We start from the raw sequence: 11,700 nt of genomic DNA on the forward strand, positions 1-11,700 counted from the left end.
GCAGCTTTCCGTCATCATATTTATTATTTCTCCGTCATTCCTCTTTTCTCCCAGCGCCTTTTCTTCTTCCTCCCCTCACTCTGCAGACGCCGAATATCACGAGCGCCGCGAAATACACACACATAGAGATAGAAAGGGAAAGAGAGAAAGAGCAAGATAAACGACGAAGAGAGGCGTCGAAGAAAAGTGGGGTACGAGGTGCTTGTTAACCCTCCCAGAAGAAACACACACGTATAGGCAAATAGAATTCAAAGAAAGTGTGTATATATAACTTGATTCACAATAAAAGTGGGGCAAACACACACAACAGAGCTAAACAGCAGAGTCATATCATATACAAATACACACGCCCAGTTACCTCCATTTCTAGTTTTCTTTCGTTTGGTTGCTGTTGCTTTTTTTTTCTTTTTTCTGCTGTTTCATTTTTATTAATATTTGATGTGTGTCTTACTGCGGCCGCTGGCGTTCCGCACGCTTCTTTACGGCCTTATTCAGCGCCAGCACGTGGTTTGCCAGCCACGACTCCGGTAGAGCCTTTGTAATGAGCTCCACCAACGCGTGGTTGAGGTGGCCGGAGGTGCGGGTGACGATGCCAAGTTTGTTGAGTGTCTGCCGCGCCATTGCCGCAGCGTTGACCATCATGAACGACTCCCTCGGTTTTCGTGTGCTAACACCTTGCGTCATTTTGCTCACGACGAAGGAGGGCGTAGCCACCAGCACGTCGATGCCAAACGACTTGAGCTCGTACGCAAGGCCCTGGCCAAAGGAGATGCTGAACGCCTTGGTTCCGGCGTAGACCGCCAACATCGGGGCCGGGGTGATGGCGCTGACGGAGGCGAGCATGACGATGCCGCCCGAGCGCTTCGCCTTCATGCGGGGAACAACAAAGCGCGTCATGCGCAGTGAGGCCTCGCAGTTCACCTTCAGCATTCGTGTGTCATCCTCCACCTCCGCCTCGTCAAAGTAGTTGGCGTAGGGGTAGTTGACGCCGACGTTGTTCACGAGGACGGCCACTTCCAGGGAGTCAAGCTCCGCAAAGAGTCGCTTGTACGCGGTCGCGTCCGCGGCGGCAAAGTCAAAGGCCACAGCCTTCCCCTTCACACCCTTCTTCTTGGCCTCCGCCACGACCTCGTCAAGGCTCGACTGGGTGCGGGCAATGACGCACACGTTAAACCCACGACGCGCGAGTTCCATCGTCATGGCGTAGCCAATGCCCTCCGTCGCACCGGTGACGATGGCCCAGTCGCCAGCCTTCGCGTACCTGCGCTTCAAGTCCATCGAGGCCAGCAGGTTGACGTAGACAAAATTCACGAGACGGTAGAGGACCACCGTGACAGACAAGGCCCCAACGTAAGCAAGGCAGGAGCACAGTAACGTCATGCTTGGCAAAAGAAAAAATAAAACTTAAAATTAATAATAATAATAATGAGACGAAAAACAAGTTGACAACGGCTGTGGTGGCTGTTCCTCATGGCATCGTGATCGTTGGTGTTGTGATGTAGCGCATAACGTGCGTTTAATGAAACCAAAAGGAAAATAAAGGAGAAAAAAAGAACTGAGTGAGTGGCGCCGAGGTCGTTCAAACACAGAGGTAGACACATCACAGCAATGCTGCCAAATCCAGCCAAACACGCTTTCCCGTTGTTGTTTTGCCTAATGGGCTCTTCTTCGCTCATCAATGCAGGTTACAAACGTACGTATGTGTATTACTTTTCTCGTTGGCTTGAGGAGTGCTTCGCCTAGTGGGGGTGTGATTTGTTTTTATTTTTTATTTTTTCTTCTTTTTCGCCTTCTTTAGGCGTCCGCACACACACACACACGCAGGAAGCAGAAGCTAACGGAAGAAAGAAAAAAAAAAAAAAAGCGAAAAAGAACAAAATCGTGTGCGTTACGCCACGGCGGGGTAAATCAGCGGGCACCAGCGGTAGTGAACGGTTCCATCAATCGGGTTCCGCATCGCGTCCCGGCGGCCTGGCATGTGCTGCAGCTTAACCCGCACGCGATCCACCACTACGGCAGCCTCCACCACGCCGCAGTGCTCTCCCATCGTGCTTAACTGATACTGCCGCACGTCCGACTGCGACAGCACCGTCGCAATGATAACGTCCCCGGCATGAAAAGCGGCAGCAGGCGGTGGTGGGGCCAGCTTGTCCTTCCGTGGCTTAAAGGGGCGGATATCCTCGAGACGCACCACGCCGCGGAACGATCCCGCCAGTCCAACGCCCACGCTGCTGTTGCTGCACCACACGCCGTTGACGGCTATGATCTCACCATACGCGAAGACACGCGTCACACGCACCACACGTACGTGCACCGTGTCCCCCAACCCCGGGCCAAAGACAGTGGTTGACTTCGCCAAGACGGAAGGTGCGTCGGTGTCATTTGCGTCGTTGGCTATCAACGCGACATGGGCGGACTCCCGTCTGCGTTTGAGGGCGCGGTGGACGGAAACGGTGCTCTCGCTCCACTGCACGACACCGAGCCGCGTCGCTATAATTTGCCGCTCCTCCGCCACATCAACGGAGGCCTCTCCGGCCACAAGTCGTGTGCAGCAGCCCTCCCCCGCTGCAACGTCGCCCCACTCGCTGCAGTCCGCACCGCTGGCGTAGACAACATCGCCGGGGGCGACACGCCTCCCTGTGCTCACCACTACCGTCATGCGTCAAGCGGAAGTAAAACAATTAAACCACCACAAAAAGAAATTCCTTTACCCACGAAAGCTCACGCACACACGCCCAGACAGAAAGGTCGTGGCGGAGGCACTCAGATTGCCCCTTCTTTCCTCACCCTTTTTAGTTCCTGCTACGCGGCTCTATTGCCGTTGACTGCGGCGAGAGGGGGGGGAGAAGGAGGAAAATAAAAGAGAAGACCATTTATTTATTTTTAACACGACACGGGAAACGAAGGTAAAACACAAAAAAAAAGGCACGCAGAGATGTGTGGAAACTCCACCACCATCTCACAGAAAAGAGACACGCCCCCTCACCCCCCACACACCCAGAGAGGGAGGCCCACACACACACACACACATACGCGTAGGCGCAGCATTTAAATAAGACGCGAAGGAAGAGAAGAAAAAACAAAACTCAAAAATAAAAAATAAAAATTAAAAAATAAAAAGCAAAATCAAGACGCTACCTGTGGCTTCTAAACAGCCCCGTCCAGAGCACACAGGAGAATCCACGTCCGGATCATGTGGCACATCAGTCTGCGAAGATAAGATAAAAAAAAAAAATGCACAAGTGCCAAACCAATCCAAATACACCATATTACATATATATATATATATTATATATTATATATGAAAAAAAGTACGCCTTACCAAAGAGTGTGTGCAGCGGCGTTTTCCTCTTCAGGAAGATGAGAGAGCATTTCATGTGTCACGCAGTCCCTGCCGGCCTGCTGAAGGCGAGACGCTCATCCGCAATTTGTATCGCCCTTTCACGCACGTGTGCGCACTCGGACGGCAGAAACCGCCACGCTGAAAGGTTGAAACACAACAACAGCAGAATGATGATGATTGCCACATAGCGGTACACCGGCACCCAGACGATGATGTAGACCAAATACGCCCCCAACAGGGCTGTGACGAGGAAGGAGAGAATCAGCGAGCTGCCGCAGAAGCACGCCATCATCTCTGCACAGACCCCCACAAACAATAATAATAACACACAGCTTTTCCCGGTTGCTTCTCGTCTTATGTTTGTGTTGGTGGTGTCTTGTGTGACCTTGGCACGGCGAAGATGTTTGGGCCGCACGGAAAAAAAAAAAAAAGATGTCGGGGAGAAGCAGCGAATGGCATGCAGTCAAAGAAACAACGCAGACAGAGCACTCAGCGGGAGCAACAATGCCGGTGACGAGGGCATGCGCGCGCAGAGGGAATGCGAGGAATGGACGGAGAGAAAAAAGTGAGAGAAATTATAAAAAAAAACACGCCTACACACACAAAACAACAAAAATAAAAAAAGACTGAGAACCTCAATAAATGAAGAAAACAACAACCACACATCAAAGAGTACTTTCCTGTCAAAGTGGACTCAACAAATTTCCAGCAGACATGACGGAGGTAACGACCGCTCATTTATGGGGCGTCCGCCTTCGCCAAACACGGGAGAGTGGCAGAAGCACAATAAATGAAGTAAAAGTTCTAGGGAGAAGAGTCTATGATCTTGTCGTCGCAACTTATCCGGAAACCATGACGGTGCGAGAAACCGCCCTGTTTTTGAGACATCTTCGCATTCTACCAGCAGATGCGATGAGTATTCTATGCATTTATAGTCAATATCAGGTGTATGTGCACCATCAAAAAGGTAAGAGGTGATATCTCTGCAGCCACCGGCTTTCAGCACCGCCACAATACCCGCATCCACAGAAGTGCTGGAGGTAAACAACACCACACGCCAACCCTGAAATGGCGGCGTTACGGGGAACGTTGGCGAGCGTCGCAAAGGATTTTTGTCGTACTCATGTAAGCGATCGACGATCCATTTCCCACGCTTCACAGAATCAAACACGTAGCGGGGAGAGACAATGTATTTAAGTGCAGCACAACAACTCAAATATTTTTCCGTGCGCTCTGCCAATCCTTCGGCAACGACCAAGTGAGTTGTTTGGGGATTATACAGTTTACTGTTGTCTACACGACCACCCAAGAGACGAATGGCTCTAATCACCTCATCTTTGGAGTCCTTGAGAGAATTGCTGACTTGGAACCGCCATAGTGAGGGGTCCGGCAAAAAATTATCCGTGTTGCCTGCATCCCACGCAGGTGCAGTTTTAGAAGGGGGCTCGCGTTGGTAATGAATGACCTGCGACAGCTCCACTTGTGAATCCGGTGACGCTGTAAATATGGCGGGAAACGTGGGAAGAGACTCCACACGGCATCGTTTCACCCCCTGTCTGTAGGAATGAAAGCCGTTATTCTCCGGGAGTTGCCACGTCATCTCCTTGTATGTGTCAACCACGTCCATCGAATTCCTCGGGAAACAAGATGTGTCCCCCTGTAGAACATTGCGAGAGACAACAGGTGCGGAAGCGAATGGGCTTTTCACCGTCGCCGCCTCCGTCAGTGAGGTGCTAGAGCGTGTGGAGACGTCTAGCGCATGCAGCAACGCATCTAGTTCATCATCAACCTCATCCCCAACAGAGGGGTTAGCGTACTGCAACAACTTCTCCTTTGTTGCATACAGGATGGCACAGGGTGCGGTTGGTGTTAGCGGTGAGACAAGAACATTGCATCCGAGCTGCTGCGCAAGACTGGGCTCCTTACTCGCCTCACACCGCTGCAACACTACAGTTGTGTGGTTAAGCTTGTGTATGAGGGTCTCCAGGAGCTCGAGCTTCGTCCCCCAGTCGTAATGGGATGAAACTGCAAAGACATAACGTTTCTGGCACCCGCCCCTCAACTTGTCCCCGCCCTCCCCGGCTGGAGTGGCCCGCAGATCGGCCTCGTCCCTTCGCACGTTGAGGGCAAAGAGCTTCGCTTTAATGGCATCATGCAGCGCCGCCACCGCGCCCAGGCATGACTTCTCCTCCGCCACACCCATCTCCTTCACAAAGGTTAGGGCGGTCTCACTGGTGTGCTGGTACAGCCGCTCAAAGATGAAGCGCAGCATTCCGGTCAAGCCGTGCAAAACATGTGTGACAGGGGTCGTCGTGGGGTCGTCGCGGAGGTTCCGATCCACAAGTCCCAAGAGAGAGTCATAGGCGTCGTTGATAGACTTTCGTTCGTACACCAGGGCCTGCAGGAGGTTCTGGTAGGCCGACCGTGAAGCAGACGGGGTGGACTCCGCAACCATTACACGTCGTAGCACCCCCCTTTTACCTCGTGGGTGTTCTCCTTACAGGTGTCAATACAATCTCACTGGCCAAAAGGTTAAAAGAAAAAGAAAAAGAAAAAGAAAAGCACATACTCTTGCTTTATTATTATTATTATTGATTGGAAAGAAACGGGAAGGGAGTAAAAAATCCGGTGTGAAGAAGGAAGCACAAGACACGCAATGCCACGCCTTGCCTTACCCTTGCGCAAAGGCCCAGGGATCGCAGACGCACTCTCTCGTAGTGTCTTTGTTTTTTGCCATTTCATTGCCTCTCAGTAGCAGATACGAATCACACGCCTACACGCGATTGGGCAAGCACACATATATATAATGTAGGCCATTTGCAGGTGAGTAGACTCACTCAGCGGGCAGCCCACCTCCTGTCTGAGGAATCCATGTTGGTAGCGTTGGAGCATCCGTTGGAGTCTGCGGCAAGTTCACTGGTTTCTGTGCCGCACTCTTCGAAACCGACAGGTACGCTGCTACAAATATAAGTAAAAGCAATACTAAAATAATACCAATCAGCATGAGTTTGTGTTTTATCATCGTCCGGTGCATTTGGGTGAGGACCCTGCGCGCCTCCGAGATCTCCTCATTAACGCTATTTGTTGTGGCGTGGATGTGATGCATTGTCTCTGTCTGGGTGCGCAGGTTCTGCATCACCGTCACCCCGGTCTCCTCCGTCTCATTCAGCAGCCGCTCTGCTCGACCCAACTTATTCGAGGCCTGCTTGATCCGCTCCGTATTCTGCATCATATGCAGACGGTGCCTTGCGGTTTCCTCATCGAGACCCAAAGCCCTGGCATCTACGGGGGCCGATCCGGTCTTCGTCGAGGAAGCCATGAGGTCTACGCGGTCGGCGGCGGCGCACTTCCCACGCACTTTTGCGACCTCCTCCTCCAGACCACGCGCGTCCCTTCTACAGTCTGCTAGCCGCTCCTTCAATGCCGGTCGCTGTGCGAGAGGGACGTCGTTGCTCTCGTACTCCATGTTATTCAGCAGCCCCTTCATTTGTGTCGTCAGCCGCACAAGCTGCGCGCCGCGTTGCAGGCGACTGGCCGGACCGGTGACCGGTGGGGCGGCATACCCGTCTGCCTCGTGGTTAAACGTCGCGCGAAGTCCATCGAGGCCCTCGCGGATGCTTTTGACGACATCGCGGTACTCCTCCTCGTAGCTCTGGAACAGTGCCGACATGAGGCAGTTACTCCCCCCCCCCCCCTCCTCCTCCTTTTTCCCCCTCAACCGCAGCGAGCGAGCAAGAAACTAAGAAACAAAAACAAACAAAAAACGTGAGAACAACAGGGGCAGAAAATCCAAAAAAAAAAAAATATGGTCCGGCGACGATGACAACAACGGCGAGGACGCGAAAATAACACGCGGCAAAAGCATCTGCAGCAAAGCAAAGCAAAGCAAACGGAAAAGGCACGGCAAGAAAAAAAAAACGCCAAAATACCTCAAAAAAAAAAACCGCACAAAACAAAAGCGTGCACAACATTCGCGTGATCGACTAGCGTATAAAAATCATCCCCACAAGGCAGCATGTCAGGGCTGCAATGATGCCCATAAGACACAGTCTTTTCTTCGTCGCCGTGCGCTGCATTTGATTAACAATTCTGCGTGACTCCAAAAGTTCCGCATCGACGTTGTAAATGGTCGAGTGGAAGTTCCGCATCGTTTCCGTCTGGGTGCGAAGAGTTGAGAAAGTCGAGGTTCCCAGGTCGCCTGCCTCGTGCAGAGTCCGCTCGGCCCGTTCCAACGCCGTGGTACCTTGACGCAGCTTTTCTGTGTTGTCAAGCGCACGGACACGGACCTCCCGGGTAGCGTCATCCAGCGTGTCATTGCCGCCTGTTATGAGGTCCATCCTGTCCGCATCCTGCGACTCCCGCCGCAGCCTACACAACTCCTCCTCGAGAACGGTGACCATCTTCTTGTAATCCTCTACACGTCTCCTCGTCTCATTTCGTGCCTCGCCCGCTTCCACGTCATTGCTCTCATACAGCATACTTGTGACAAGCTCACGCATGTTTACCAGACCCTGCTGCATCACCTGGCACTGATGCGCGCGGCTCCGCGGGCCTGTGGCGGGTGGAGGCTCATAGGAGTTGCTGTCTTGCTTTAACGCCTCCTGCAGAGCCGCCACTGCCTCCCGCACCTGCTGCAAGTTCTCATTGAAGTCCTCCTCATAGGAAGCAAAAAGCCCAGACGCCATAGCTACCTATCAGCGGCGGAGTGCATGAAGAAATAAAATAATTTTTTTAAAAAAGGCAGTGCCATTCAAACAAAACAAAAAAAAATAGCAACGACTGCAATTCCCCGCTCATTCATGGTTCTGAAACCTTGCAATGTCTTACAGGGAGTCGAGTCAGTCATTTCACTTTAAAGGTCTTCTTCTCCTCATATTTGCGGCAACAACTAATTTAACTTTCATGCATTTTCACTGGTTTGCTTTTTTGGCTCGCCAACACCCACCCACCCACACATTCACACGCACAGAAAGAAAGACGTGGAATGGGGGAACATTAGGGGTGTGGCAGCACACCCCACTGGCAATTGTATGAGTGGGGAGGTAAACAAGTTGTGCATGAGCACACCGCCAACGTCGCAGGTGGAAAGAAAGAAATAAATAAAGAAAACGTAAAAAAAAAAAGTGGAAGAACGTGTTTTGATTTTCTTTCTTGTCTAGTGTCTTCTTTTGTTGTGTTGTTATTATATATATATATATATATAATGTTGAGTTCTCTTCTTCTGCACGAGAGCTGCCAGCAAACGATATATATAAATATATTTATACATATTTATATATATGGGCTGCGTCTCGCTGCTTCATTGTGTTCTGTTTCATCTCCCTCTTTCTATTATTCCTTTTTTTTAAATTTTTATTTTTTTTATTTTTTACTTTTTTGTCGTGTCTCGTTGCGGTGGTGGCTACTGCCGCCCGCCACCTCTCCCATACTCCCTTCCTCTCTCGTCCTCACACACACGGGGTGAGGAGACCGGAAGGCGGCGTAGAGAGGCTAGCAACACGCATAGCGTCAGCCACACATCCGCATCACAAATACAAGCAGATGTGCACGAGACTGGCACTGATAGAAACATTGCGCATGCAAGAAAGCATGGAGAGAACAATTTAGGCAACAGGGAGCGAAAGGCAAAAGAACACAACGGCGGAGAGGGAAGAATGGCATGATCAAATGTCGGTGAGCGCCCCCTCCCCCACGCTTCCTCCTTTGGCCTTTGTTATTCCTTCTCCCCTCAAAACAGTGAAGGAGGCATAGAGGAGAAAAACAGCAGGACAAAAAAAAATACTATCAACTCGCACTGTCCCGCCGCCTTCGATCCTCACCACACGCCGTTCACCCCCCCCCCACCCCCCACAACACACGCACAGACTCTCGCTCCCCGTTTATACAAACCCGTCCCCCCCCCCTCCCGCACGCCCGCCTCAAAATTGTCTCACCCCACACTTTGCACGTGCGCCGTGCAACCAAACAGAAGTGTGGGGAAAAAAATTATCATGACATTCGAGCGCGCAGGTTGTGTTAAGTTCCCTCAGCAGCCGGCCATCACCGCCCATTTTCGTTGCTGCTGCTGTTGTTTTCCTTGATTTTGTTTATCCACTAATTTCCCCACACGTACATCGCACTGTTCCTTTGTTGCCCCGGAAGTTTCCTTCAAACGCCTACACACATCCCCCATCATCAGCAGCGATTCGGACTGTACATTGATGAATGCCGGCAACTTTCTGTCCTCCCTTCTCATACGTCTTCTTCTTCCTTGAGATGTGTAATGAACGTTTTTTTGTTTTTTTTATGTTTTTTTTTTTATTTCCTTTACCGCGGACAGTCTCTCGTGCCATGCTGGAGTGTACGTGCATGCACATATATCTACATATGAGCGTATATGTGCATGTATGCACAGCGTGGGTCTTTTTTCATGCATCATTCTTCGCTCCGTTTTCGTCTGGTGCGATGACAGTAGATGGCGTCCGCATGACTTACAGCACCTCCTTCTTGCAGACCGGGCATGTCTTGTTGGAGGCCAGCCACTGCTCAATGCAGCGCTGATGAAAGACGTGATGGCATGCCTGCAGTTCCACGCTTCGCTCATTGTCGCCGGTGCCATCCTGCCATTCGATCTGACAGACGACGCAACTGCCTTCCTTCGGCCATGGCACGTCTTGCATGCACTGCTGCATCTGTTCCTTTGTAATGCCTTTGCTGACGTACCCAATGCGCTCCTGAAGCTCCAGCAGCTGTTCATACGACATATCGTCAATGTCCTGAGTCATGCCCAGAGAACGCTGCGCAAAGACCTCGGAAATGGTGTTGACAACTGTTCTGCTCCGCACCGCGTGTAGTAGATACAGCAGCTGGGAACGCAGGAACTGCTCTCGGAGCGCCTCCGACTCCGTTCTCGAATTACCCGACCTGTCGTCTGTTCCATTGCGTGGGGAAAGGCGCCGCGGTGGCGACAGCGACCCTTGTGCCTCAGATCCCCTTTCTTCCTCCTCATCCTCATCCTCCAGAGAGAGGTGCACGTCTAGGTCGGGGGGGAACGACAGGAAGGAGGAACCGCCCAAGACAGAAAGAAAACCAAACGGTGTCTCCACGGAAGCCCGTTCATGCTGTTGGTTCCGTATAATGTCGTTTATCACATCTCTGCGTGTATTTGGTGACATGCAACGCAGCGACGCCTTGAATTCCTCATCCAAACCGAGCTGATCCAGCTGCGCCTCCAGCACTGGGTCACGTACCGGGGTCGCCTCAGCGCCTTGCGCAGGCGTCGTTGACCCGCTGGAGGTCTCCTCCATAGTCTCACTACGCGCCCGCTTAGGGCCGTTATTGCCGTCCATCAATGTGGTGAATGGCAATGCAAGTGAAGATATATATATATATAGATATATATATATATATATATATATGTATATGTATATATACAAATATATATACAACAACTTTTGACACGCAACAATGACAAAAAAAAAAAAGGTGTGTAGAGTAAAAGAGCAACGCCCCGTGCAGGGAAGGCAAAGGAGAATCAAACTCATCCAATGCTGCCATAGCAACGGCAAGTCATCTCGCAGAAGAAAAAATATAAGAGGGAACCGAGAGTGTTAGAAGGCAGCTGCGTCGGTGGCCACACGATCTCCAACTTCCTTTTCATTCTTCTTGCTCTGCACTCCCAGTGCTGTGTTCCCTCTCTCCATTCTTCCCTCATGTTGCCGGGGGCTTGGCCTATGGGTTGGAATTCTTCACTTCTCTCTGCTTCTTTTCCAAAGCCCTCTCACGGCGCTCCTTAAAGGTGTCAATGATCGTAAAGTAATCCGTATCCCGCTCCTGCAACACCTCCTCCTTTAGCTTGCGGTGCTGCAGTCCCGCAAATTGGCTCTCCCACTGGTCGGGAAGCTTCTTTTGCATATGTTTCCAGTAAAGCAGCATAAAAATGGGAAAGGCGACACATGTCATTACCTTCGCTAGCTCAAACCCCTGCACCAGATTAAAGCCGCTCCGGATGGAGGGGCGAAGAAAGTCGATAAACCGCTGAGTTCGCGACTTAATAAACGACCTTTCACGAACCACAACGCGGGTTGTCTGCCCCTTCCGCGTATAAGTGGCAGAGTCATACTGGTTGACGGGGGCCGGGTTCTTGTGGTCCGACATCGGGGCTCCGCCTGAAGACTGTCACTGTGTTTTACTGTTTCCGGTGATGCTTTGTGCCTTTCCTCCCGCCACGCTGCTTCGCTGAGGAGGCACCCAAACCCACGCACACCCTATACGCTAAGTACTAGCCGCTGATACCACCCACGTTCCTCCAAAAAAAAAAAAAAAGGCACAGATAACGCAGAGAAAAAAGGGACGTCTGTGTGTGTGTGTGTGTGTGT

The 11,700-nt window shown here is 51.3% G+C and overlaps 7 protein-coding genes across 7 annotated transcripts, besides 17 other annotated features; all 7 read right to left on the reverse strand.

Moving 5' to 3' along the window:
* The first annotated feature begins 124 nt into the window (after positions 1 to 124).
* Positions 125 to 172: a sequence feature (A-rich).
* Positions 173 to 447: 275 nt separating this feature from the next.
* On the reverse strand, positions 448 to 1,380 carry TraAM80_04433 (short-chain dehydrogenase; the record flags this gene model as incomplete). The annotated part of the gene is made up of 1 exon (XM_029381360.1): positions 448 to 1,380. The coding sequence occupies one exon, from the start codon at positions 1,378 to 1,380 to the stop codon at positions 448 to 450; it is 933 nt and encodes a 310-aa protein (XP_029238782.1).
* Positions 1,381 to 1,387: 7 nt separating this feature from the next.
* Positions 1,388 to 1,427: a sequence feature (A-rich).
* Positions 1,428 to 1,754: 327 nt separating this feature from the next.
* Positions 1,755 to 1,786: a microsatellite.
* A 55-nt stretch (positions 1,787 to 1,841) lies between these two features.
* Positions 1,842 to 1,879: a sequence feature (A-rich).
* Positions 1,880 to 1,888: 9 nt separating this feature from the next.
* Positions 1,889 to 2,659, reverse strand: TraAM80_04434 (exosome component CSL4; the record flags this gene model as incomplete). Its single annotated transcript, XM_029381361.1, has 1 exon — positions 1,889 to 2,659. One exon carries the CDS (start codon positions 2,657 to 2,659, stop codon positions 1,889 to 1,891), a length of 771 nt encoding a protein of 256 aa, XP_029238783.1.
* A 353-nt stretch (positions 2,660 to 3,012) lies between these two features.
* Positions 3,013 to 3,033: a microsatellite.
* Positions 3,034 to 3,074: 41 nt separating this feature from the next.
* Positions 3,075 to 3,130: a sequence feature (A-rich).
* Positions 3,131 to 3,266: 136 nt separating this feature from the next.
* Positions 3,267 to 3,303: a microsatellite.
* Positions 3,304 to 4,037: 734 nt separating this feature from the next.
* On the reverse strand, positions 4,038 to 5,798 carry TraAM80_04435 (putative ankyrin repeat domain-containing protein 32-like; the record flags this gene model as incomplete). The annotated part of the gene is made up of 1 exon (XM_029381362.1): positions 4,038 to 5,798. The coding sequence occupies one exon, from the start codon at positions 5,796 to 5,798 to the stop codon at positions 4,038 to 4,040; it is 1,761 nt and encodes a 586-aa protein (XP_029238784.1).
* Positions 5,799 to 5,877: 79 nt separating this feature from the next.
* Positions 5,878 to 5,904: a microsatellite.
* Positions 5,905 to 5,919: 15 nt separating this feature from the next.
* Positions 5,920 to 5,940: a microsatellite.
* Positions 5,941 to 6,176: 236 nt separating this feature from the next.
* On the reverse strand, positions 6,177 to 7,013 carry TraAM80_04436 (vesicle transport v-SNARE 11; the record flags this gene model as incomplete). Its single annotated transcript, XM_029381363.1, has 1 exon — positions 6,177 to 7,013. The coding sequence occupies one exon, from the start codon at positions 7,011 to 7,013 to the stop codon at positions 6,177 to 6,179; it is 837 nt and encodes a 278-aa protein (XP_029238785.1).
* A 63-nt stretch (positions 7,014 to 7,076) lies between these two features.
* Positions 7,077 to 7,108: a microsatellite.
* Positions 7,109 to 7,326: 218 nt separating this feature from the next.
* Positions 7,327 to 8,028, reverse strand: TraAM80_04437 (vesicle transport v-SNARE 11; the record flags this gene model as incomplete). Its single annotated transcript, XM_029381364.1, has 1 exon — positions 7,327 to 8,028. One exon carries the CDS (start codon positions 8,026 to 8,028, stop codon positions 7,327 to 7,329), a length of 702 nt encoding a protein of 233 aa, XP_029238786.1.
* Positions 8,029 to 8,427: 399 nt separating this feature from the next.
* Positions 8,428 to 8,467: a sequence feature (A-rich).
* A 56-nt stretch (positions 8,468 to 8,523) lies between these two features.
* Positions 8,524 to 8,546: a microsatellite.
* A 42-nt stretch (positions 8,547 to 8,588) lies between these two features.
* Positions 8,589 to 8,624: a microsatellite.
* A 607-nt stretch (positions 8,625 to 9,231) lies between these two features.
* Positions 9,232 to 9,261: a microsatellite.
* Positions 9,262 to 9,612: 351 nt separating this feature from the next.
* Positions 9,613 to 9,646: a microsatellite.
* A 167-nt stretch (positions 9,647 to 9,813) lies between these two features.
* TraAM80_04438 (protein containing C-terminal RING-finger) lies at positions 9,814 to 10,671 on the reverse strand (the record flags this gene model as incomplete). Its single annotated transcript, XM_029381365.1, has 1 exon — positions 9,814 to 10,671. One exon carries the CDS (start codon positions 10,669 to 10,671, stop codon positions 9,814 to 9,816), a length of 858 nt encoding a protein of 285 aa, XP_029238787.1.
* A 29-nt stretch (positions 10,672 to 10,700) lies between these two features.
* Positions 10,701 to 10,767: a microsatellite.
* Positions 10,768 to 11,053: 286 nt separating this feature from the next.
* Positions 11,054 to 11,479, reverse strand: TraAM80_04439 (uncharacterized protein; the record flags this gene model as incomplete). Its single annotated transcript, XM_029381366.1, has 1 exon — positions 11,054 to 11,479. The coding sequence occupies one exon, from the start codon at positions 11,477 to 11,479 to the stop codon at positions 11,054 to 11,056; it is 426 nt and encodes a 141-aa protein (XP_029238788.1).
* A 197-nt stretch (positions 11,480 to 11,676) lies between these two features.
* Positions 11,677 to 11,700: part of a microsatellite that runs on past the window's edge.

The sequence above is a fragment of the Trypanosoma rangeli genome (genome assembly GCF_003719475.1).
Source record: "Trypanosoma rangeli strain AM80 chromosome Unknown Tra_15.4_contig_00129, whole genome shotgun sequence".
NCBI classification, from domain to species: Eukaryota; Euglenozoa; class Kinetoplastea; order Trypanosomatida; family Trypanosomatidae; genus Trypanosoma; species Trypanosoma rangeli.